This window comes from Betta splendens, chromosome 4 (assembly GCF_900634795.4).
Source record: "Betta splendens chromosome 4, fBetSpl5.4, whole genome shotgun sequence".
Taxonomy (NCBI): Eukaryota; Metazoa; Chordata; class Actinopteri; order Anabantiformes; family Osphronemidae; genus Betta; species Betta splendens.
Genome location: NC_040884.2, coordinates 9920979 through 9947925, shown reverse-complemented (window position 1 = coordinate 9947925; position 26947 = coordinate 9920979). Strand labels below are relative to the sequence as shown.

General features: G+C 42.4%; 1 protein-coding gene across 7 annotated transcripts in view; it reads right to left on the bottom strand.

Annotated features, from left to right (window-relative positions):
• LOC114852996 (adhesion G-protein coupled receptor D2) overlaps positions 1-26947 on the bottom strand; it is a 58792-nt gene that overhangs the window by 22353 nt on the left and 9492 nt on the right. For 4 of the 7 annotated variants that reach the window (XM_029145776.2, XM_055507745.1, XM_055507741.1 and 1 more), the window contains 4 exons: positions 26070-26190; positions 8549-8590; positions 4776-4829; positions 1741-1882 (listed from right to left, as the gene is read on the bottom strand). In XM_029145776.2, coding sequence (XP_029001609.1) covers positions 1741-1882; positions 4776-4829; positions 8549-8590; positions 26070-26190 — 359 coding nt within the window. Of the gene's footprint in view, positions 1-1740; positions 1883-4775; positions 4830-7407; positions 7463-8548; positions 8591-12257; positions 13490-22593; positions 25623-26069; positions 26191-26947 lie in introns of those variants that run through there. The other 3 variants (XR_008694343.1, XM_055507744.1, XM_055507743.1) reach the window with 3 other exon arrangements.

Sequence of the window (26947 nt, the reverse complement as noted above, 5' to 3'; positions counted from 1 at the left end):
ACACACGGCACAGGTACTATTCAACTGTGAATATCGTAAGAGTCATAAACCATTACACACATTATTTACCATGAGAAACACTACGTGCTACAGTATGTCATGTGCACTCTATTCCATTCATTAGAAGCATGAAATTATTATAGTCAGCCAGAATATAGTTATTCTAGATGTTCCATCAGCCAGAATATAGTTATTCTGGCTGATGGAACATCATTAACATAAAGGTCTGATTTAAGCAGATTTTAACTAGAGCAAAACGAGACTGACGCTGGACATAAATTACAGAGTGGACCGACTCCCTCTTTCTCCTCTGGCTCCAATCTTTCCCTCAGCCGAAGGAGTCCCACCTCTGCCGAGTGCAGCGTGGGTCAGGCAGCTAGATCGAAGCCAGGGCATCTGGTTAGTGTTATGGTGCAGGAGAGTTCTGATGTGTGATTTCAACCAAGAGCAAGTCTCTCTGTTTCATATTTTACTGCTTCATGAATTCCTTACAGATATGTTCATGTACAGTATCTCTCCAGTCTGTCTATCAGCCTCAGATGCCCGTGACCCGCAGGGCAGCAGCCCTTTCTGGGTCCCTTTGGTACTGACCACTGTCTACTGGTAACACCTCACAGGACCTGCAGTCCCTCCTTTCTGCTTACTTTTCCCACTCCTACCCACGTGCCGTTGCCTCTGTACAGTACAGGTATATAATAGTGGAGGTTGTAGTTGTCATTTACAGCACCTGCTAATACAAATTGAAACATAAAACCATGTTAGGTTTACTTAGATTAACCTAACTAAACTCAACCTAACTCACAACTAAATGTGAGTACACATAAGTAAGAAAAAAATGTTTATGTGGAAGAAGGCCACTTTAACTGAAAGAGAAATGTCATTGAAACTCAGGACAGAGTGTCATCTTCCGTCATTTGAGATACCTGGGTGAGTTGGTCCACCCACTTAGTCTGCCCACAGGCATAAACACGCGCTACGGATGAGCTGTCAGTAATTGAATTAAGCAGTGAAAAGCCTTCGCTGCGTTTGAGGTACTAGACTATGGTGAAAATTAAAATCCTTCACAGGAAAAAACAGCCACTTCTGAAGTGAACTATTAAAAAAGCAAGGTTACAGGTACTGCCCTCTTCAAAAGAAAGGGTACAATAACATAAAAGGTAAACAAGCCACTAAACACATTTTCACTTACTCCTATATATTGAAATGTCATCCTTCATTCCAAATTTTCAAAAATACCTAGACAATCAGTGGCCTTCCTTGTTCATTTTAAGAGACAGTGGATTGGTTGTGCTTTTCTGAGTGGCAAGGCTGGCAGCGTAATCAAATTAGCAAGTGAGCATGTCACTCTCTATTCAGCAAAAAGACAGCTGATCATCTACAAAAACGCTAAGCTAACCTCCATAATTAGTTAATGCACTTGTTACCATGATCAAAAGCGACAAAGCCCCAACTGTAAGATGAGCTGGTGCTTTGTGGAGATGAGAAGACAGCGAATACAATAAAAATCAGACAGTGAATTCTGTCATTTACAAAATTATTCACAGCGTTAAGTTATCAGCTTGCAGAAGGCATTTGAGTGTATTTGGGTGATTCTCTACAAGTGCTACTGAGCTGCTTTATGAACAGTTCATCACATTCCTCCTGACAGAACCTGCACTCGGCCCCAAGCCGCCTCCACACTGTATCTACTGTCCCCTTCTAAGTGATTTCCATGAGTGGCAATTGGGCCTGACAGCTTACCTCTGGCCTTCTCTTCCTCTCTGTCTCTGCCGGTGGAGGTGGTGGTGGTGGTTTCCTCCTCCTGGCTCGAAGTAATGCCGGCCGGGACACTGACACGGCAGGAGCTGGTAACGGAGCTGGATGGTCGGGAACTGGCACAGTTCTGTAAGACACGAGGAGCCAGTAAACGGTAAGACGCCTGACAGAACCATGGGGTTTTACTCCTGTTGAAGTATAGCAAGATGGCAGTTCTAGGAACATCATTCACCTAATGAAGTGAGCTGCATTATGTTGTTCTCTTCCAAGTATATTCCAGTTTAAACCCACTTTTACTGGTTTATGAGATTTGCATTGAACAAAATCTTGACTGTGTCAAAAATCAATATAATGTGTAAAATATTCAACAATGGGTTTTGATATTTTATTTTCATGGCATTGCAGATTACTAAGAATGTATATCTCATTGCATTGCCATAATAAATAAGATGCCACAGGCTATTATAAATACTGTAATTACAATTACAGAAGTATTCAGAGTACTCCAGCGCCAACCCTCAGAATCTACTGAGTGAATTTAACTTTGAGAGCACTTTGTTGCACACACATCGTCCAGCCAGAGCAAAATAAACGGCAATCACTGAAACCCCATTTGTTTGCACAGCTCTCAAACAGACTGGTGGGCTTCAACCAGGTGCAGGCCTCTCGTGTTACATACTGTACTTCTATCAGGCAGGACCTCGCATGGCAAACAACTGGCCCTGCTGTTCTCACTAGGCTTGTGTGTTCCTCAAGTCCAGACTCACAGAAAGACAGAAACATGCAGAGCTACACATCCTTAAGCCCCTGCAACTGGAGCTCCCCGCAAGAAATGCTGGTTTATTTATGGAACAAGCGCAACAACACGCAGCCATGTGCTGCCACTACAGGCAAGAACAAGAAAAGTATTTGGATGTTTGTTCCAATGCCAAAACTGACGGTCACCAACAAATCGCTTGTCGTATCTTGTCAAAACTTGAATGAAGATCAAAAAAACTAATCTGCCTCCAATTTCTATCTATATTTCAGTGATGTCAGGGGCATGGAGCAGTGGGGGTTGTTTTTTATTTGGGTCCTGGAACTGACAGCTTTATTTCACAAAGCAATCTGGCTGTGTGTACAAGAGAGAGGTCAGGGTGGGTCAGGAGGCAGTTGTATCAAACAGCCAAGATACACTGGTCAAAGTGGATATGAGCGCGCGTGTGCGTGTGTGTAAAAGCTCACCCCAGGGGATAGAAAAAAAGCTCGATGTGTGACCCACGGCCATGTAAAGGGCTACTACAAGGAAATGGGCTTGAGAGGTCGGCAGAAGTGCGAAATTAAACGAGGGTGGGCGTGCGATTAGGTTTGATAGAATTTATATGAAGGGGCATCAAGGTCAGAGGTGTGTACAGTAACGCCACCACACCAGGAGCAATATATAACTGGCTGCGCAATATTTAAATTATTTTTGTGCCATGTATGTTATATACACCATATTGGATCAGACCCGATGACACAGCTTCACAATGGAGCCACTCTGATGTTAGTAATCCTCTCTGTTTACTGTAGGGATAAATAGAGCCAGTCAAATCATCAAATGTTCTTTTTAAATGGAAATGGCCACTGTAATTCTTTAAATGGTTACAGTGAATTATCTCACGGCGTTACTCATCCGATCGTTGCAAATAACAACGTATAAACCCTTGTATCTCCGACAAGTGCCATTTGTCTTCAAATGACCCCATATGCAGTAACATTGCCAAAGCCTTTATCCCTCACCTGGCGAGGCACACTAGCCAATCTTGTGTTTTACAACAAGGGGATATATAGGGGCATGTGCAGTCATCTAGAGCCAAATGTCTCCTATCTAACCAAAAGACAGGTACATACAGTATTTCTGCCGGGATTTATGACTGAAAATGGCACCAGCTAAAAACCGTCAGGCAAGTGATGGCTAAAAGACCCATTCTGGTTACGGAACCCACCAAGATTGGAAAATTGCCACCACGAAATGAGAGAGGAAGCAGTAAATATGACGCTATGTGGGGGGGGGGGTGCAGCCCATATATCAGATTGCACCTGGTACCAAGGGGCCCCTAGGGGCCACCTCTACCACCCAGCACAAAGACACAAATAAACACACAGGCGTCATCTGGTAATTTATTCTCCTCCTTACAGTGTTCATCTTCAAGGTGGAGGGGCTGAAAGGAAACAAGCGTATCCTGATATTTAGAAACTGTTCAAAGTGTCTAAGTGTGTGAGTGCGGGGTCTATACTGTAGCTGCTGGTCAGCGAGCAACGGGAGGAGGAGGAGGAGCTGGTCACAAAGCATGACACACACCCTGGGAACAGGAGTTAATGTGATCTGTCAAACACGACCTTTTCTCTGTGTAATAGTAGGAGGAGTGTGATGTAATGAACGCAAGCAGGTAGAAGCATACCAGCAGGTACAGTATGCATGTGGTGCTACGGACTGTTACTGTGACTGTGTGAGTCACACACACACACACACACACACACACACACACACACACACACACACACACACACACACACACACACACACACACACACACACACACACACACACACACACACACCCTACACAAATCCCATCCTTTCAGCCAAACAGTGTCCAACAAGGTATAAATACTGGCTTGACACTTTAATGTCAGGGGACAGCCTGTCTTGGATTAGAAACTTGTAACCCACCGCAGAGCTTGACATTGCATTGGATGAAGGACCTGAAATGGGCCGAGTGAGAAAGGGGGGAGGCTATTATGAAGGGTCTGGGGTCTCGGCGTGATGTATAAGGGCATCTAACACAGACTGTCGCCTGGTAGTGAGAGGATAGCAGATACCGGCACTTTGTGGCCGGCTTTCATTGACACTGCGGGAGCGGTGATTTTTATTTTTCACGTGAGGAATTAAGCGTGTCACACCAGCGCGTTAGAGAAACCCACACACAAAAAGAAACGCAAAGGTTCACATTCAGAATCACAGATCACAGATTCAACGGAAAACGGAAGATTACATACTGAAAAATTAAGCGCTTTTCTCCTCTCCTTGATCCTGTTGACCGTGCTCCGAACCTGAAAGAGAGAGAGAAAGAGAGAGGGAGAGCAAGAGATCAGTGCATCTGTCGCAGCGCCTACAACGAATCGACACAAAAAAAGGCTTCACAGCAAATTGTCTGCGGACACCCAAAAAATTCAGCAAGCGCGAGAAGAGAGTGTATGACGATAATAGCACATTTGAGTGTTAGTTACTGTAGAGAGCAGCTGAGGAGGTACAGCGGGTGAGGGAGTGAGCGAGCGAGCAGGAGAGAGAGAGAGAGAGAGAGAGAGAGAGAGAGAGCGAGCGAGCGCAGGTGTTCCAGTGTGTCCCAGTGGCTAATGGGACTTGAAAGTGACACATAGAGCTGGCAAACTAAGGAGACGACTTCAAGCTATCATCTGTCAACACGGAGCGCTGGGACCAACAAATGGAGCTATTGGAGGAGAAGCGACCGCCCTAGCAGAACAGATTACATTTTTACACCCTGGATAAAACAGTGTAGAGCACGCCTTCATTTAACACATGCAATACCTGACAAGAATGTCACATGTTCGAGAGATAGACCATATCCTGAGGGTATATACCACTTTAATATGAGTCCTTTATTTCCTGATTAACTGCATAAAAATACTGATTTAATTTTATTAATCAAATATTTAATTAACTAATAACTAATTTAAGCAAATAATATATTATTATTATTATAATATAATATATTTTTCATGTTTTACCTTATTCTAACCGACAAAAGGATGAAGAAATTAATTGCACAGAATTGAACTAAATTGACAAAACAACAAAATAATTAATTTAGATTGTCAAAAAGAAGAAGTGAATGAAGTGAACGAATATATAAATTAAAAACAACACAGGCTTTGTTACTAAAATATTTTAAATATTAAAACACACACACACACACACACGCACACACACACACACACACACACACACACACACACACACACACACACACACACACACACACACAAATCAGCTTTAGGTGCTAAGTTAAGTAGACCGACGCCTCTGGAAGTTAGTTATAAAGTGTGCCTGCGTAGCGGCTGGGCGCTCATCACTGCAGCCCTCCCCGGCCCGGCCCACCGCGTTAGTGAATATGCATTATAGCTTATGGCTTCATTAAGTCAGGGTGTGTTATAAATTATGACAGCGTATGTATACAGAGGATGTTCTGCATACGGCCACATAATGAAGACAGCTCAGGCCTGGTGACAGGGTGGATTCACCAGCACCAGCATCGCGTTTCCACACCCCCCCTATTATTTCTGATATTCCTGCAGAAGGCCTTCGCCGCGGCGCACATGTTGAAGCAACTCCATCCCAGGATTATTTAATGGGGAAACTAAGTCCTGGGGATTTCACTGATATCAAAAGCAGCCAGCATGCTGAGGCAATTACATGACACAACTTAATTAATCATTTGACAATGAGGGGAAGGGCATTGTTTTAGATGATTGTTATGTGTTTAAGGGGTTTTGCGCACACTCAAGGTTCCGCGCTGATGCAAAGTGTGGTTCCCCATGTAAATGGGCGCTAAGCGATTACCATATGAAAGCAACACCTGCCGACTTCCTTGGAGCTGATGGAAATGAAAGGTCATCAAAGCAAGGGATTACAAGGTGACCACCAAGGAAAAGCTAATTGGAATGAATAATGGGGGGCTATTGTGCGGAAATTAGCAATTAAAGCGTTGTGTTTTGAGCGTAATAGCGGCCGACGAGATCGGTCTTCCACGCGGTATTTGTAATTACTGAGCCTGAAAACAAGCTTCGTGTCTGACTTCGAGACACTAGGTAATTCATTCACCCTCCTTTAACATATCAAAGCAGATTTCCTTCAGACTCATTTGCTCTACTACTGTTTTTTTTTTTGCCTGTGGAGTTATTACACAGGCCGGTCTCATTCTCTACTACCACGGCAACAACTCCTGCCAATAAATAACTTCAACAAAACAAAATGCCACAATGCAGTACTATGTGTTCACTTGACCCTTCGTGCCCCATATGGTCTTTATGCCAGCGATGACCGTCAGCCTCTGGAGGAGCAGTTCATCCATACAGTTGGAGGACTGACGTGTGATAGTCATCAAGGCTGTTTGGCTTAAATGAATACAGACAGAAGAAGAACCTCACGTTGCCCTCTACCTGATACCGATTGCACGGAAGAAACAGGAACTTTTGATCATGTCCCACTCAGCGTCGCTGATTTTGTTCAAACGCCCCCCTTTCAGGTGTTGTCGAGGGTGAAAACTGAAGCCAGCTGTGCTCTGTGCCGCACGTCGACGAATAACATCAAGACACAAAGAAAACAATGACGACGAGCAGGGCGAGGGTGAACAAAATAAGCTCATCAGAAAAGTAGTGAAAGGACAGTGTACATGGGAATAATGACAATATTACTCATTTTTTTCAAACCTTAACAAAAGAGTGTCGTCCCTTGGAAAACTGGAACATGTACATGAGCTGCTCACAAATTGTGCAGACCCCAAGGTCAAGGACGAGTTGAGCGTATGAAAATGAATTCCCAAGTGCTAAAAAAGCCACTTAAGCAAGAACGCAATGCTGATTTATTTTACAGTGTTAAGGGTCAGCTCACCGTGGCTCTGCGTTATTGGTGTGCGGCATATGACTCAGGGACAGCTCTTCATGCTCTGAAGAAGACATAGATGAAGAAATGAAAGAGAGAGGACGAAACAAAAACGGCAGGAAATGCTCCCCAGGCTGTTATCTGGGAGACGTCCGCCCCGATGATCAGATTATATTAAGAAATGGGAGCTCAAAATTAAAAATTAGAAGGAGTGAGACTAATGCAATACTGGCCATAACCTCTGAGAAGAAAAGAGGAAAATTATATGTTTGTGGATGACCTTGTAGTCAAAATAATCAAAGCCTACAGACAAATGAAAAGATAAAATATGTTTGTATTAATCAGAAATAAACCTTAAAATTAATTGATCTCACATGTGGAGGAAACAGTCCTTTATTGACAGGAAAACTACTCAAAGGCTGCTTTTATCAAACTCCTTTTAACGTTCTCTTTTAATTCTAGAATGAGAATTAACAAAAATGAGCAAGAGCCTGAGTTCAGAGATCGCGGCACATAAGCACGTTTAAAGTTGACCCTATTAACATACACCAAGAGCCATTTGACCAAGAGTGATTTTCATGACTTGTGTCTCATCCATTAAACCGCATCTCCATCTCTCGCCCCCCTCGCTCAGCTGTGGTGTATCTAAATGGTAATAACGCAGCATCTCAGTGGCATATATCCTCACTCCTTCATTGCATATTGTTGGTTGCTTCCTTTTTTCGCCCTGCTATGAACGGTGCTCGGGGTCCTGCAGCGCGCTGGCCGGCGGCTTTGTCAGGATGCTAAATGGAGGGACGTGAGTTTAAAAACTTAAAGAGGCAGTGAAATATTAGCCAATGTGGGTGAGGAATGAGTGGCTGAGAACCGCGGCGTGTCAGTGTTTAATGGTCGGACTCAGATGCATATAAGTTAGTCCAAGCATGAAGGGCAGTGGGACGCTCGTGTGGAAACGATGTCCCCCTCCCCACCTTCCCCTCCCTGCTTCTATCCACAGACGCACACACACACACACGCACACACACACACACACACATGCACACACACCAAGCACTCCAACACCCCACACACCTTTTAAGCAAGGAGCCCATCAGAAACTTGTCATTTCTCTCATTCACTCCAACAGCCTTGAGACAGAATGCAGACTTACCTCTGTGTTGTACACCCCATATATCAGGAAGATGAACAGGCCCTGCAAACACAGACAAAGAGAGCGAGCGAGAGAGGGTGAGAGAGAGAAAGCACAAGAGGACAAAGTTGTTACAATTGTTTTCCTTCTTATCAAGATAACATTAAAGCAGATCTACAGTAATGAGTCGAGCGGCGCGTCCTGTGAGGCTCGTTCGTACTCTGTCTTGACTATGCAGAAACTGCAAAGAAATGGCATGAAAGCAGGACGTGGAGGTCTCAACTCTCCAAAAGGGGGACTGCCTCCCTCGCTTTTGTTTCGGCTATAACACTTGCTTCGTATTCCAGCCCCTGCTGAGCGGTCCGACGCTCAAACCCAAGGTTTCACGCAGCGTTATCAGAAAATCTCAAGTGCCCGCGTTGTAAAACACAAAGGCGTGATTTGAATGAGACATTACAGGTGCACCCAATAAAGTGTCCAGAGACCGTAGGTCCAACCGTCATGAAAACCGCACACAATGCGTTCATGAAGAGACCTATGCAACAGACACAAATACCCATAAAGCAGGAGCAAACAAAGGCAGCACGAACGCAGCCACGTTAAAAGACACACAGTCGCCCACACACGCAGCCGCACGCACATATACAGCAAGCCAGGCCAGACGAGACTATCAAGGAAAACCACTGGAGGAAAGAGGAGAAAGCGAGAGACAGAGGGAGCATAATGAAAAAATGACACATAAAAGAAGATATTTCATGTTCACAAAACTCCACGGCTAGTACCTAGGGTCCAAGAATGCCATGCCCTTGGATGCATAAAGGCTGCACTTTTGGTCACAGAAAAACAGCTATTTTTCATTGCAATCCATTGTGGCATCCATTGAATGTACAAGCTGTGCATTCGCCTTCAGGCCATAATGTAATCCCGCTGCTTCAATGGAAACAGTGAGAACAACATTCTCAGAGCACCAACTGAATTGTGCCACAAAGGATGTACCAAGAAAAATGAAAAGGCAGATAAAATCCTATAAATTTCAAGGCTGACACATTCTTTGATAAGCCCGTTGCATGGCGATGTGGGTGTAGCACCGACACACACACACGCACGCACGCACGCGCACGCACATTAAAAAGCGTTTTTAGAAGTGCATCTCCGTCTCTTGGCTGCTCAGAGTGCGTCCGACTTGCTTCACCTTTAATTGAGCGTGGGTACGCGGGCCGAGGGGACGCAGGCACAACCTGGCCACGCAGGTGCTGCCCGCATCAATCAAGTGGAGCTCGGAGCATCCAATTTTTGCCGGGGGGGAGATCTCGATGCATCACATTGACAACATGATTTGGTGGCCCATTCAGAGTGACAGGCCGACGGTGTCAACCTCCAGTCCAGGCTGCTGCCCGTTCACCTCCCACTGGCTACTCGCCTGTCCTCCAGGGAGCGAACTGCCCCGTCTGTCAGGTGACACCGTGGGACATCCATCCTCTTTAACATAACCATCCTACTGGCTTTCTGACACGCTGACGGATGCAGTTCAAGCTGAGACCCTACGTTTCCTCTACTTACTACATGTAACGCGCCTTGAACAGTCATGCAGAGGCCAACTGGCCTGGGGGAACTGAAAAAGTCCCAGTGGTTGCATATAATAAGTGCTACTATAGTGGCGATCTCCACCTCAAAACTCGAACCGTCTCCTGTGGTTGTGGTTCACGCTTCAACGATCCACTTCCCTGCAGTAAGTCAAGTGCTGTAGTTACTCATGGTTCCAAATGTTCAAGGCTACCACTGTACCATGGATCCATTACTGCACGAGAACTAGATACCAGATCAAACCCTGAAGCTCATTCATGCTGCTCTGTGGCACATAGTCAAAACTTAATCCTTATTCCTTTGGTTTCCAGCCTCAACAGTTAACTGAAGGCTGTTCATACATGTTTAGGGACCCAGATGTCCAATATAAGGCTCAGCTCCTCATACACATCATTTAGGATGAAATTTAAAAAATAGTAATGCTCTACTGGACTTTCCAATACCATTGTAAAATAATAGGGATAAATAATTGACCAATCACGTTTTGGATGAAACAATTTAACTATTTGACTATTCCAACAACTTCCAATGTAGCAGTGACTGACAATTATAAACCATAAGTGTTTTCAATGTTGTTTATCATGTATGGAAACACACAAAGACAATAAAAGCAGTGGGTGGTTAACGTTGCAACACGTATTCTACTGTATTGCATTTCAATTGCAATTTCCAACTTATTGTTGCAATTTGATTATCATGTTTTTGATCACTCCTCTTATTTGTAATCAATCTTTTGTTGTGTAGTGAACAAAGTGGGGAGAACACACTGTGCACATTAGGAAAAATGATCTATTAAAATATAATTGAGTTAAAAATAAGTGGCAGCACAACAATAATGATGGATTGTTTAAAATGTTAATTCATTAATATTCCCACTAAAAAACAAACAGAGATGAAAAATGGGGCACATTATTTAAATGCATGTGTGCTTTTCTAAACCCAGTCCTGTTTCTTTTGAACTCCACTGCAAATGCAACTAATTTATGCAAAGAATGAACACAGTTGCTTTCAAAGTATTGCTATATTGCACATCAAACACGGGAGCATGAATTAATTAGCATCTAGCTAATTAGGGAACAATTGTATGTTTAAAAAGTTAAAGCCAACAAACACTATGTTTGACTGAAAACATTATCACCCCAGAGAAATGCACTGTGTTGCAATGCAAGACACAGAATTGCATTTGTTAAAACCAAGATTGGCCGTTACTCCTTATTAAACACTGAGTGAAATGCATAGACTGACTTTTTGACAACTGGGGTTCTAATCCTGAAATGTTTAGTGTGTTACACGTCTTATACTGTAAGTTGTCAACATGGTGCATTCAGTGTTTAAGCGAAGATGTAAAATAGTTGTCCTGTTTTTTTATTAGGTAAAATCATCATATGGTTTTACATTTTCCATAAACAAAAAAAAAGAAAAGAAACACAATCAAAATCAACATAAGATGATTGAGTATTGTAAAGTAAGTCCGTGGCAAAAATATTTGTCACCAGCTGTAAATTTACATTAATACAAAAATAAAAGCACACGAACATGAAACAGATCCAAAAAAAATAGATGGGCAAATCCATGCTCTGCCTCTGATACCCTGAGAGAAAGCTGTACGCTGCCGTAGCACTACATGAAACTATTACCAGAGTATTTTGTGACAATAAGCAAACATTTATTTAGTTACACCTTAACTACTTTATAGACATTACCCCTCTCTACAATCATCAAATAAATGCTACACACGCTTTTCACTTTTCTAACTTTCTTTTTGTGCTACAAATGATTACAAATTGTCTGTGAACAATGGTTTTGTGCTGACCCCCTCCCCCTTTCCCGTCTCAATCAACCTCTCAGAAGTTAGAGAAACGCAGCGCTGGCAGGTAAAAGTCTCAGAAAACAGCAAGTTTATGACACCGTCCTTGGGAAACAAATTTCGGTGAGTGACTCGGAAAAGAGAGAGAGTCAGCGATGAGCAGGGCAGCTTTCTCTTTCCTGCTGAAATGCATTGCCGCTGTCAAGTTAGCGGTCCTTCAAGTGTGTGTGTGTGTGTGTGTGTGTGTGTGTGTGTGTGTGTGTGTGTGTGTGTGTGTGTGTGTGTGTGTGTGTGTGTGTGTGTGTGTGTGTGTGTGTGTGTGTGTGTGATGGTGGGAGGGGAATATAAAGTTGAGGTGTAAAGACGTTTTTGTCTCATACTGTATTTGCTGTATTAAAAACACAATGCAAAATAGTTGCATAAAATCTGTATCAGCACTGACTCCTTTGACTCATGCATGATTTATATTTGCTAATGTATGTAATAATGTAGTAATGTGGAATGTTTTCTCTTCAAATAATAAATAAATAAATCATATAGAAATCACTATGTCATTAAAGAATTTATTATTTCAGTTTATCTTCAAAATAACAAATAACATTACAACATAAATAACATTTGCATTGCCCTTCAGGACAAATATGTTCAGCCTTTATAATCGTACAACTCCATAAATCAAGCAGCTGTAGTACCATAAGTACTATAACTTATCCCCTGCACTGGTCCAGCATGGAAGCTAAATGTTGCCAGCTCTTCACTCCATCTCACAGCGAAAACACACAAAGAAACCTTCTGTGTTTGGTTACTTTCTTTGGAGTAACTGTAAACCGCACATCCCATGTAGTTTTCAGAAAAAACAGGCACTGGTGTTGCTCAATGTCAAAATGATTTATACCTTTTTAACTCTACATCAAAAATCAAATTAGATACTGTTCAGAAACGACACGTTTCAATGAAGCCGACCGCTTTCCCTGATGACCACAACCTCCACGTCTTTTCACAGAATTCCCGGCTTCAGTGTCACCCAATGCCACAAGTGAGAGCTATTTGAGCAGGTTGCACCCGACGTCAAATATCCCAGCCTAAATTCAAACACACAGAGACACTTTTCACAAATAGACCTATCTGCATCCCCACTTGGCAAAAAGGGGAGGAAAAATTCTGCCCTCGCATCTGGTAATCATTACGGAAATGAGAGACAGAAGAGGTTAAAACGCTGGGATGGGGGGAAAAGAAAAGAAATTCACACTTCTGCGCTGGGACTTGCTAATGTCTCTGACCCCTCCACGCATAAACAGTTTAATTAAGATGTATACATAACTTTCACTTTAACTGCTGATGGCATGTCAAATCAAAGTGTCTGTCAGTGCTGTTAAACAGGGCGTTGATACTTTGCAGGTCCTCGGTTCAAATCCAGTTCTGTGTAACTGCTCCAGCTGGCCAGGGAAGCTGGCATGGAAGCACGGAGGCAGACACGCGGCCAGGTAGACAGGCAGCCTGCCACTCTGTCCGGCTGATGAGCTAAACACCTCCCTATAGGGCTTTTGTAACATCCAGATGAGTTGGGCTCACTCCAAGGAGGAAAGACAGTATGATGTTAAGGAGGAAAATTACAAACCAGACACATAAAAATGCAATTAAATATCAGATTAGTCATGCAAAGTGTCAAATTAATTAATAACGTTGACAACTTATTTTCGCCAATGTGTTATTTGATGACCATCCAGCATCAATAATGTCATTATGCTTTTTAAGAGGGTGCGGTTGGGCTCACACCTCTTTTCCTCCCTCCATCCTTTTGTACATTATTGAATGGAAGGTGGATCAGCCATTCTTTGAGAAGAGCTATAAAGACTTGTCCTGTTTCTTTCCCACACACACATCCAGTCATTAGGGCTGTCACACTGAGGAGGGGACCCCCAAGTCAGGCTGCCTGTAAAGGGCGCATAACTAGAGCGCATAACACACACACACACACACACACACACACACACACACACACACACACACACACACACACACACACACACACACACACACACACACACACACACACACACACACAGGTACACACTGAGGTCGGCATTAACACCAGTACTGGTGTGTGATGGCTCAGGAGAGGAGGGAGAGTTATTAGCTTAGCCCTGAACCACCTACTTAATATAGGGGCCGGCGGTGATCGCTAACAGAGCCTGGCAGAGGTGACAGCTTTTGGCCCTGCTTGAGGAAATCCAATTGAAAAGCAGCCAAGAGGAACAACAAGCCCGAAACAGATGTTGCTCACTACCACTGGCGCAACTTGGGTACACACAAGCCAGCGGCAACAAACCGCGATGGCAAATCCGACACACAAACACACACTGAGCAGTCAGAGAGTGGAGCGCGCGCACACACACACACACACGCACACGCACACACCAAAATGTCTAGAAACACAGGTTCACACAGTGCACAGGATTAATGACTTGTAAAGAAATATTAAACCTGATTTCACCACAGTTTAAATTTTTATTTAAACAACCTGGTTGAATAATTTAAAAGATAATAATTGTTTAAAGAAAAATCGCAACATTTGTCTATAAATAATAAAAATATCGCGCTCTACAGTAAAAAGAAAAGTTCTCATAGAATGGCATCGTTCACATGACGCTGGGCCGTCCTAACCTCACCCATCGCAGAACACACAGAACACCAGGTCAGATGAAACGAGGGAAAACTTTTACAAGCCGAGAACAGAGCCATCCAACAATCCTGCTCTGACAACACCCCCGCCCCAAAATCACTGCAGCCCCTTGCTCCAGTATTAATTGAGCTTGGCAGAGTTGATGGCGCCTCAGTTATAATACTCTTCATTTATATGTTCCTATTACCACCACGGTAAAAGAGCAAAGCAGGAGGGGGGGGTGAAGTGTGTGTGTGTGTGTGGGAGGGGGGGGTAAAATCAATTGTGACATATCTTTATTGCCAGTCAATGACAAATGACTGCACATTTGCCATTGCTCTGGCGCTGTGTCAGTGTGTGTCATATCGATTTCACATCAGATGGACAAATGTTATTGATGAAGTGCCTAAGTAACAGATGAGCGCTCCATTTTAGTTGTTTTAGCGTTTAAATAAAACCGAGTGACTGAAGGGGAGCGGGTGGCGGCTTCAGGTGTTGGACCCTGCCCCCATTATCATACAGGGGCTTATTTGTTTATTTATTTTCTGATTAACTCAGTTGGGCAGTTGTGACTCTAGTGATGTGAGAGGAGTGAGTAGCTCCACTGTGAACCTGACCACACCGCACACATGTGGGAGCGTAATGGAGAGCGGTAACGCGAGAGCGAGGAACGGGCCGAACTGTAAACAAGCTAGCTTTTAAACAAGACAATTTATGGCTGCGTGCCGCAAGCGCCAAGCAAAACACGGCCGCGGAAAACCGAGGCAAACTTTTAACACATGGGTCAGAGCAGTTGTTTGAACCGACGAGGGAGCGCACGCAGCCGATGCAGAGAGATTCAATTAAAAAAAAAAAATGAGGCCTCCGACAGGCTTTTGTGGAGCAGCCCCTTGTCAAACTGTACGTGATGCCGCTGTCAATCTCCCGGCGTGTTTTCTAAAGGCATAGTTTTCCACTGACAGAGAGGAAAAAATGCTGGAAGAGTGTCGGGGAGTGGGCCTGGTTTACAGTACACACCAGCACAAGATGTACTGCACATGTGCACTCGGCACTGACATATGAACTGGATGTGAGCATCAGCGTACGCATGAATACATCCACACGTACTCAAATAGAAATATAATAAAACAAATCCATCCACAAACACATGGTCAAAGTGGTCAAAGCCAAAACGGAAAATAGTGAATGCCCTGAATTTACCAGAAATCATCAGGCTCTTATAACAAACCAGACTTCCCATGTTACATAATTAAACAGAGGGCATTTTTTTTAAGCTGTAGCAAAGCATCAAACTGTATGAGAGGCATATTCTATGTTTCAGCTGGCAGCGAGGAGGCGGCAGGTCACTTCAGGGTTGCTGGTAGGGAAGAGGTTTACCTCTGCGTCACATGTCTGAGCAGAGTCTTGGTTTAACATTTGTCCAGGTGTTCTTAACCCGTGGAAACAAATTAGCAGAACAATGTTTTTCTTGCATAAAGAGAGCGCACGCTGGTGGGGGAACAGTGGGATATTTGCCCTTGGTCTGCTCCTTTTCAACTGGTGTGCAGCGTGTCCAGTTATTATGCATGTATTCCTAGGTATGAAAAAAAATTCAGAGTCACCTGACCCCCCCCCCCCACACACACACAGTAGCTTTCGAACAGAACAACTAAAATTGCACTGCAGACAAGACTCTGTTGCGGTGCCCTTGACTAACAATGACAAATGGATGCAATATGCAAAGTCGGAACAAGTTGCTTTTGGGTACAAAACAGGCAAAAGATTGCTCCGGGCTCCATTATGGGATGCGGTTGCTCTGCTGTTTCCCAGCTGAGGTGAGCCGAGCTGAGGTTAATGGCATGTGTCAAGATCAAGAAGTGTGTAGATGAGTGCGTGTGATGTGTGTCCATACAGGTACGAGAGGGGAGGAATCCGAAACGGAGTCAGAATATAATTCACCGATTTAGACGTGTGAATTGTCACAGGGTGTCTTGTGCTCCTTCATTGTGCTGCTGTGACCTTGTGTTTTTAGGGATGTAACCGTGAGTAGTAATGCTCACTACACTCTGTGCCTGTCACATTTTTCAGTATATTTATAGTACCAGTAGAAAATGCAACCGCAAAAAGTTGCATATAAAACACCTTTTATTTATTTAATGTATCTTTGTACCTATTTAGGAGGATGTTTTACTTTAAAGATAAAAGAAAATAAGTATTTAAATAAATTTTCTTAAATTTTTAATTTAAAAAATTTGTGTCAAAATCTACAGTTTGAAGGAGGATCTACAATGAATCTGTGTGTGAGTGTGTCCGACTACGGTATGTGGGTCAAACGTGCGGTTCTGCATAAACCTGCTGTAACCACGGAGCCATCGGTGTGCGTGCGCGTACGTGTGACACAGCAGCAGCGCGGTGGCAAAGAGCATCCATCATGATAAACCGGCAGACTCGGCAACTGTCACATGCAATCACACTTCACTACGGTTCGCAGGACTTCAAAGTGAAAATGAATGGTAGTTCATCGACATGAGGACTTCATATATCTTCGTTTTTTGTTCGGTGTTTTTTGCTTCATCTCTTGTTTTTATTCTTTGTAGAAAAATTGTCTCTCCAGCCCCCTTTTTGCTGTGAGGATCGCTTGTGTTGGGTTTTTGGGCACAAGAAAAAACAAGAAATATAAATATTAGTATTATTTTACACTGGGTCATTAAACATTTATTTTTATTTACATTAATTTTAAGTCTATTCAGACACTTTAAATCCCTTTCTGTGTTAAAATGTTACAAAGAATTGAAATTTGCTGCAACAGTAATGACAAGATGCTAGTACCCAGATAAGGCTGCGTGAGAACACAAACACACAGTTCTTCTGAATCCTCCAGTGGAATCAACATTTTAGTCCCAACTTAAGTAAAACACAACAGATTTACTCACCCATACTGCAGATTTAAGTTAATCTTGATTATTGATGTATAATTAAATAAATGCATCATTCTGAATTCTACTTATTTTAGTTAATTGGCAAATACATATTACAGCTTAATGTGGAAATTCTTTATTTTAATTTAATTCTCCCATTTCTTAAACTTCCTTGGGTTGCTGTTTCTAAACAGCTCCAAAGAGTATCAACACCATTAGATCATTTGAGTCAGCGAAAGCTAACTGTTTGGTTGTGCCTCACAGCCGCTGCCATGAGGCCTGCGTGTTAACCACAGCGAACCTGTGGAGAGTGAAGCAAATAGGTGTGAACAAACTAAGTCTGAGGTACAGTATGTGAATATCCAGATTCACCACAGCAGGTAGTAAATGCACACGGATGATGATTCAAAGGCAGTGACCCAGACACTAAAGCATAGTTTACAAAACTACACACACCTGAGTGACAACGCAACAAGTGACACAAAACCACATCAACAAATAAAGTCTATACAGCATTAAGCTATAATTGAACGTGGCAAGTGTTAAATGTGATAATCATCAAATTTGTAACCACTAGAGAATAAAATGAGCCATAATAATGCCAGTGCTCCAGCTGCTGCAGCTCTGTCGCGCCACAGCAAAGCTGGGCTTTAATCTAGTAATGGCTGAAATGACACTGTGCTTTTGAAAAAAACCTGTGAAGATGAAACTACAGGTCTCTCGGCCCCCCTCCCTCTTGCTCTGCCCTGGCTCGGGCCCTGCTCTCGCTCTCCAGGCAGTTTGATTGGCACATGCTTTCACTTAATGAGGGATAATTACTAAGGAAAACAAGTGGGAGACCACATCTGCTCAGTGTAAAAGAAGTCCAGGCCTGGTGCAATCTGTCAGGCAGGGCTTTTAGGTTACGTGTGTGAATGTTTTACCCTCCTTCGATGGCCTCCCAGTCCTACACAAACCCCTCCAGGACCCTCCCCCCTCTACTGCACCGACAAGAAGCAGATTAATAGGAATCAGCATGTGGCTGTAAACACTCAGCGTGAGCAGTGTGTATCTGCGCGCGTTGACGCGCATAGGAAGTGACCTGAGGTATCTGTCGGGGACCAGCCAGGGGCCGCACAAGGAAGGGCAAGAGGCCAACGGGGACAATCAACATCAACATCCCAATCAGAGCCCTGCTGCCAGAGCTGTTGTTCTCCAGCTCCCGGCTCCGCTGTTGTGTTTACTTTCACACAATGCTGTGTAGCTGCTGTGCTCCCCAGATCCCGCTACGCGCTCACTATAAATCATCTGAGCATGAGATTTACATTGTGCTAAATGGCCTCTTAATGACCGCCCCATGTTTTCAGGTAGTTGTCCTGATTATAGCCTAACATTACAATCATAAATCAGTGTTTTAAAGGGTCCCTTGTAAGAGAAAAACTAAAAAAAATATTTTGATTGATAGGTAAAATTATAGTTAGTTTATTTTTGGATTAAACAAGCCATTACATAACTTTTGTCACTTGCCTTGCATTTTCATCTTTGCATTTTCGTCTATGCATATTAAATTGTGTTACTGGAAGGTATAAATAATTATGTTCTAGTCAAAATAGTTCTAAAACATCTATAATTATTTCATTTTTAAACAGCAATAGGTTTATTAATTATAAATTAAATGGGTGGGCCCATAGCAAGCAGGTGTTAAATAAATACACACTCATCTTGTACAGTTATTAATATCAATAAACTAATTATTGATCTATGAACTTAAAATTAAGCAAATACATTTTTAAAATAATTTACTATCAGAATTTGTTTCTCTTTAGCCTTAATGCTGCAAACAAAAATGTGACTTTTGACAGCTTCTAACCTCCTGATACCCCCACATCCCCAGACCTCCCTGCCACCCACCCACTAAAAGAACAACAGGGTTTTGCTTTCTTGCCCTGTGTTGACCTAGTTCTCCCACAAAGTATACATCAAAGCCAGGCAGACCTACAGATCTGCTGCTGTGTGTGTGTGTGGTTGGGAGGGAAACCAGGACTATCCCTAAGTCACCACCAGCCATCAGTGACGTGTGCAGGTTCACGTGTGAGGTGGCGTCGGCCGATACAAAAGGCGAGGTGGTGAACTTATAAATAGATGGTCATTGTTTCAACATGGGCAATTTCAGGTGTCACAGCGGTTCCTGTGTCAGGCGGAGGAGAGGATGGGGGGGGGGGGGGGGCGGAGGAGTGAGATCATGAAGCTGGGAGTCAGCTGATGGGACAGACGCCACACATGTACACAAGACCACAGACACCCACAAACAGCTACAGTCGTTCAGCGCTGATAGAAACACACACTCACAAAAGGGTGAACGCAGGGAAACCTGAACGCGCGCTCCTGTCGCTCCTTCCCTCTCCCACAGACAGGCAGGTACGATCAGACGGGGGCAAAGGGGATGGTTTGCTTTCTTATGACACAGGCTATTACTAAATTGAGCTGGCAGGCAATTCTAAGGCAAATAAATGCCAGCAGGTTTAACACAAGGAGAGGTCTTAAGGGTGGTGGCGTGAGCAATGTCAGGAATTCTCTCGCCTCTTTTGACAGGAAGCCTATTATTCTCACAGCTTTATTTTCCCAAGCCAATTTTAAAAACTGATATCCAGTCTAGTATTTCACCCCCCCCCCCCCCCCCCCACCACCTTCCAAAATCAGTCCTTTCTTATCTGAATTACCAGCACTCTTTGTTCATGAACGCTGGTCTGTCTCTGCACTTACACACTTAATGTTTACAGTAAAAGAAAATGAAGGTTAATATTTTTTACAGCTTCTATCGCCGACTCCTTTTCAGTTAATTTCAAGGGTACTTAGGTGACCGTATTACGAGGGGTTTTCCATACAGAAACCTTGATGCTAATATCTTGAATTAAAGCTCCATCTGTAAGAAAGTCTTCCTTCGAGCAGACGAACATATGGCATTGTGAAACGTGATGAAGAGATCTGATGTTATTTCTGTGAAAAGCTCAACAACAAAACACAAAAAGATGAAAAGACACAAAGAAGAAAAATAAGTACAAATTGAGACAAAACACACTATAAATATACTACTTAAAAAACGTGCTACACTCTCATTATAAGTGCCATCTCTGAGAAGCATGGTGGGAGTCAGTGATGACCTTGGCATCCTGTTTGAATATTGTTTTAATTCTGCGGCTGGTAATTGAGGATGTGGACTCGATTTCAAAGGGTAGTTATTTTTCCAGCCAATGGGAATGCACACAATCATATCATAGAGTTACTTGTTTGTTTTCTAACCCACCTCGTAATTATCCAAGACGCTAATTAAAATATGGATTTATAAATAAATCTGATTTTACCTTTTGCTACATTCTTTTAAAAAAGTTTTCAAATACATGAAAACATATTTTTATAATAAATTACTTAGTATGTAAAAAATGTGTACTACAATCTGGTTAATACAAGTCATATGTATCATTAGTGTATAAAGATTAAAAGTCTACTTATTTAAAAAAAAACTACTAGACATGCCAGCATGTCGTTCAGATAGGGACAGAATACTTGTACTTTTAACTTTGAAAGACAGAGGGCCCTACTCTCCCAGTACACACAGTACCGTCTACTTCACTGGGAGAGATGACCGTCGTTAATGTTGCACGCAATGTGACACGCAGCCAACTCTGCTTTATTACATCAAGGGAATATAGTTCCTGTTTCCCCAAACAATCAAAAAAAACCCAAAATATTTCCCTCTATATTTTGTTTGGTGAGAAGCTTTGAGTGCATGTGATGCGTGTTTGTCTGCGTGGATCAGTGCTGGGCACCCAGACATGCTGTTATGTTATGGAAAATGTTGAGTTAAATAGTAACTTATTCAAATGTCACCTTTGCAATCATATCCACATAAGTGATACTTCCTTCACATCAACATTAAACTGTGCACATGTCATTTTGACGTCTCTTATGTGTCATTGTTCGGAGTTGCTGCCTTAAAGAACATCTTAAATAAATATTAATATGGAGAAAAATAACATTTAACATCAGTACAATTTCAGCCGCTCCGGCCCCTTAGCAGGACTCTTTGTATTACTCCACAGAATTCAAGCAGGCCTCAGTTACAACATGATACAGCAGGAAAAGCGTAGAGGGTGGTGAAGCGGGGAAGGAAAAATGTGGCTTTGAATGGAGCAGTTGTGCAGCTCCAGATGAGTGAGCTGGAAATGCCTGACAGAGAAACTCCATCCAAGCTCTGCTTCTGCGTCTGATGCCAAATGACAATTTAAAATGCCTCCTCACTCCTTGGTGTGCAGAATACTGGTGACACACACAGCGCACACTCATACGAGGGCCAATTTACAATAGGAGGCCATTACATTAAAAACACACAGACACACAAACCCCACCTTCACCTCTTCCAGGTTTTTGACTAATGCAGAGCACATGCCACCGCTTTATGCTCCGGTTTGCGCTGCACATTTCTGTAGCTTGTTCGCACCAGATCAATTTATAGTGTTATAGTGAATGCTCTCTAAATCTGTACTCGGACAGTACCGTAGTCGAGCGCAGAGTTAAAGGTTGAGTCTGTAATTTGAAGGGAGGGGAATTTTTGATTCAGCAGCGTTTTAAGATGCCCCGACCACATTGCCACTCGGCGAGAGCTACAGCAAATCACACCTGATTAATAGGCAACAGCGTTAGGCAAAACAGAGACCCAAATATGGATCCACTAACATGAGATTTATTTTGTTTTCCAGTTCAACAACAAGTATGGAGATTGCATTACTATGGCTTTTACAAGAGCATCAAAACTGCAGGCTGACTCAAGGTAATATTAAAAGCACACTTTCTGCCACTTTAGCATATAGCAAAGTTTTCCCTTTTGCCTACCACCTGTTAAGGATTAAATGCCTAAATAAGAGCTCAGCATAAAAATCATCAGGCCTCGTTCACAGATGTTTTGTTATTTTTACTCTGCTCCCAAAAACCCTGTAGAAAGAGAATAATAAAATCCTACAAGCAATTTCTCAAACACACAGAGGCAGGTGGAAAATCTTACAATCTTGACTGATCTTAAAAATGTAACTATGTAATTAGCAAACATTTATTAATCATCAGGACTTGCTTCCTTTGATGAGTGATAGTTTTTTAGTTTTGTTTTTTTTTTTCCAAAACAAGACTAATTTAATTTTTTTATTTATTTTCCAGTTCCTGGTATATATATGGTGGTAAAGCTAGATTTATATCATTTGGTGGAAAGCTGATTAACTATAAGTAGTGGGACGATGCCACACGCATTAAGCTAAACTGGCAAGTTTTGATTCTAGATTAAGTATTTTAAACAATAACTTCAAATGCTATGAAAACATTGCTTACTCACAACAAATCTCCCATATGGCAAAAATCAATAAGCGCAAAAACACGCTATTGATCATATCTTGGAAACACTCAGATGTCATGCTCTGCTAGCTGTGTGTGTGTGTGTGTGTGTGTGTGTGTGTGTGTGTGTGTGTGTGTGTGTGTGTGTGTGTGTGTGTGTGTGTGTGTGTGTGTGTGTGTGTGTGTGTGTGTGTGTGTTACAGAAGCCAAGGGAATCACGGTTGCTTTTAGAGGTGTTAAAACATGCCTAAGGTGTAAAACACCACTTCTCTGCATTATTGTGATTAAAATCCATTCCCACTTCAAGCTTGAACATCAAAAAGCGGAGTCAGATCAGAACCACGTTCCCTTTACTTTTACAATTATGAACTGCTAAATTAAAACTTAATAGACAATGGTTCTCCTACAATTCAGATTTCACCTTGAGTGGAATGAAAATTTTAGCTTTTTATTTTACAACTCAACTGGTTGCAAAAACTCATTACTGACTGACACTGACTGATTTTGTAAGAAAAGCTAAAACACTATTGTCATCACTTCCTGCTGTATAATAGACTTTAATGCAATATGAATGGAATGGCTCAGATCAATCCTCCCATTGATTTCTTTGTAATTCCACAATGTACTAACACAGGGTTGCCCTCCACAGGCAATAAAATGGCATAACATGAATTAAAGCTTACTTTGTTGACAGCTGACTCATACGCACAACTTGCAGAGGACAATCCTTAACCTAACATTTTCTTTCCCACTCCCTAACTTCCTTCATGTCTTTACTTCGTTTTCTCCCTCTCCTCCATTCTCTTCCGCCTACTGCCTCCCTCTGCAGCACAAAGTTATTGATAGTTTAAAGTTATGTGCTAATAATAAGATGGACACTGCATGGCAAGGAGTCTATTATACCCAGGTAATGGATAGTGTGGGGTTTGAATGACATTGCCCAGAAATTGGATGACTGAGGGTGGAGCGATTTATGGGCTGCCCAAACCCTCTTCTCACATCTCTTGCTCTGTCTCTCTCTCTCACACACACACATACAGTACAGCAGCCCATGCTATTTATCTCTAGCTTGATAAGGAAGCAGATGAGGCATGCCGGTATTTATGGTGAAGATGTGCATAAAAACTACTGCCTAAGAGTTCAGAGTTAGAATATCCACTTCAGACTGTTTGCATTTCAGCTGCACTGTCTGATGCAACTTTGCCAAAGTGTATACTTATTGAAGAAATGTCTGGATGTTGTTGAGAAAAATTAGTTTTGTTTATAAGGTTACAACACTCAGTGAAACATGAGGGTGAGCATCCGATTCAGCCGTGAAGAGTAACAGAGAGAAATACGTCATGTGCTTGTTCGTTTGGCCTGCTCAGGTCTCTATTGAAAGAAGCAACACTTCACACAGTGTTGCTGGGATGCGGGAGGCAGCGGAGGAGCGGGGGGCAATGAAAAAGGCTTGTCAACATTATCTGTTTTATTGATTTAACAGTAAAGGCTTGCCGCTTAAGCTTTATGTTGCTTTGGCTGGCCCCATTGAAAATACAACAGCTGCAAATAAAAAACGATTTCCTAAAAAACTTGAGGGTTTTTTCCTTTTTTTATCTGCTGTCGGGCGGCTCAGGTTTTTGCATGCAATGCTGTTAAGACATTTCATCATCTTTATGAGTTGCCACGATGGAAGAACTATGTTCATCTGCTCTCCCCCTCCCAGAGGGATCGATGGCATTGAACAAGGCGAGACTGTGTTCTATAGAACAACAGTGATCTAGTCTAATGCAAGGTCTAATTAACGTATTAAGAGGATCATTAAATGAGAGAAAAAATGGATCCAAAATGTTCCAACAAGCCTAAGGATAAGTTCAGACAAACTGATGCAGTAAAACAACACAGGGGCTGGAATGCAATTAAAGAAGTCCAGTTAGAGGGATGGACTGTGTTTAAAAAGCTTATTAGATATCACACGACAGCAGTTTGTAATGTTCACATGCTCTAGAACGTTACTGTGCTTTATTCTGAGTAGTGAAAATGTTCACATAAGCACCATATGGCATTCACGTTCCTAAATTATCCTGTGGGAAGATGCGGCTACCGCGTACCCAGCAATTCTGGTGTTTAATAAGAAAATGTTTTTTCCATTTAGTGTGTTAACAACATAGAAAACCACTCCGTAGTGCCACAGTGATAACAATCACTAATCAGACACCCGCTTTCCTAAAGTCATGCTTTAAAATAGATAATTACCATATTCCAGATTTATTTCCTGCTCCAGATCTTTTAGCGTTTATCTACAAGACGTCGTGGGGTCATTACACTGAGTGTGTCACTAGAGCAGCTTGGAGCCTGGTTGGACTCCTGTCGACTCCTAAAATGTTCTGGCTTTTTAAAGACACACTGTGTGCATCTATGATGCCAGAGCAGCTGGTTATTAGCACAGGCCACCTGCAGCTTCTCCAGAAACCCCATCAATGCACAGCGACACCAACAGCGCAACAAAACATAAATAAATAGTTTGTGTTATTTTACTTGTTTAAGAAATGTATTGACATTTTTTTGTAAAATAGCACAGGCACAAATACACTTATAATACATTAGTTACTGTACAAGTAATCATTTATATTAACTTTGTCTTGTTTTGCTCAAGTTCTGCCAATACTGATACTGCAGGCCACAGATATTCTACTAATCATAAACTTTACAGAATGTTTATTAAAAGCATTTCTTCCTCAGTGAATTCCAACGGCAGATGCATAAAACCAGTGCTGATAAGCCACAAATGACAACACTAATGTTGACCTTTGAATACATAAAGCAGAGATAATCAAACAAACAACACAAATCGATTTTCATTGTTAAAATGAAGGACCTGTTTAACACAAGCCAGACCAACAATGCTTTTCCCCCTTTCTGCTTCAGCCTTGTCACTGACAAATAAAAACCTTGACAGTCTGTGCACCCTCACCACCAGAAATGTATAATGGAAAACCTTTCTGTTTCTCATTGGAGGAAAAATCTGTTTAAAGTTTTTAAACATTACATGTGTTGCTCACGAGTTTTAGCTGTTTTACACACTGTGGTTGTTTTTTTATTTCTGTTGCTACAACTTTGAGTCATGTATGTCCGTATTATTGTGTTTCAGACGAGTTTCACAACATGAATTATGATTCGTAGCAAAACTAATATTCTAAACTGTATTAATAGTGATCACTGAAGACGTGCTTGTGTGAGTGAGTGTGCCTGTACCTGCAGAGAGTTGAGCAGGATGAAGATGTAGGCCATGACAATGGAGAAAGGCACCAGGACGCCAAACAGCCATGTCAATCCAAGGATGGGCAGCAACACCAGCACTGCTTTCACTGCAGCCCTGCACTCACACACACACACAGACACACACAGCACAAATCAGAATTTCCTGCTTCAAATTCTCCTTTACCCCGATTGTCCCAAGCTAAATTTTGCATTTCTCGTCTTTTCAGTCGTGCTGGACAAAACCTAGCGGCTTTGGCATGACGGTTGTTCCATACACAGCCCCGTGCGGCTGGGAAGACTCATGGGGTGACAACTTCCCATGTTAAATCTGCCTTAATTCTGTTTAGAGTGGAATTAACTTCCCGCTCAGGTGACCGCCAAACCAGACCAGCTGTGTGTGTGTTCGCATGTGTGACACGGCGGGCGGTGAGCACTGGATTATTCAGGAATATGTTTGAGTTTCCAAAACGGCTGCCACCCAGGGATGCCAAGTAGTTCAAGGCCTGCTTTGAAAACCTTTATAAAGCACCTACAGTGAGTCCTGGTGGGTTGAGGTACTAGAAACAACATATACAGTTTAACATGATAGTATATACAAGCCGGCTGGAGGAAACCTACTGGAGTTTCACTCTGATGGGCTAAACATCAGTTTAAAAAAGAAAGTGAAAGGCGATGGCAAAAATAACAGTGAAAGAGGTTATGAGATACCACTGTCGTGCAATACTCCCGATAGCCACAATGCAGCAAGACTAAACTAGCCACGTAAACAAACCATACAGGTATGCCCAAAACACAGAATTATACTATTAATGACATGAACGTGAACATGCACTTTTTTTTAGCCCCTTTAATGACACCAAGCAATAGAGGTA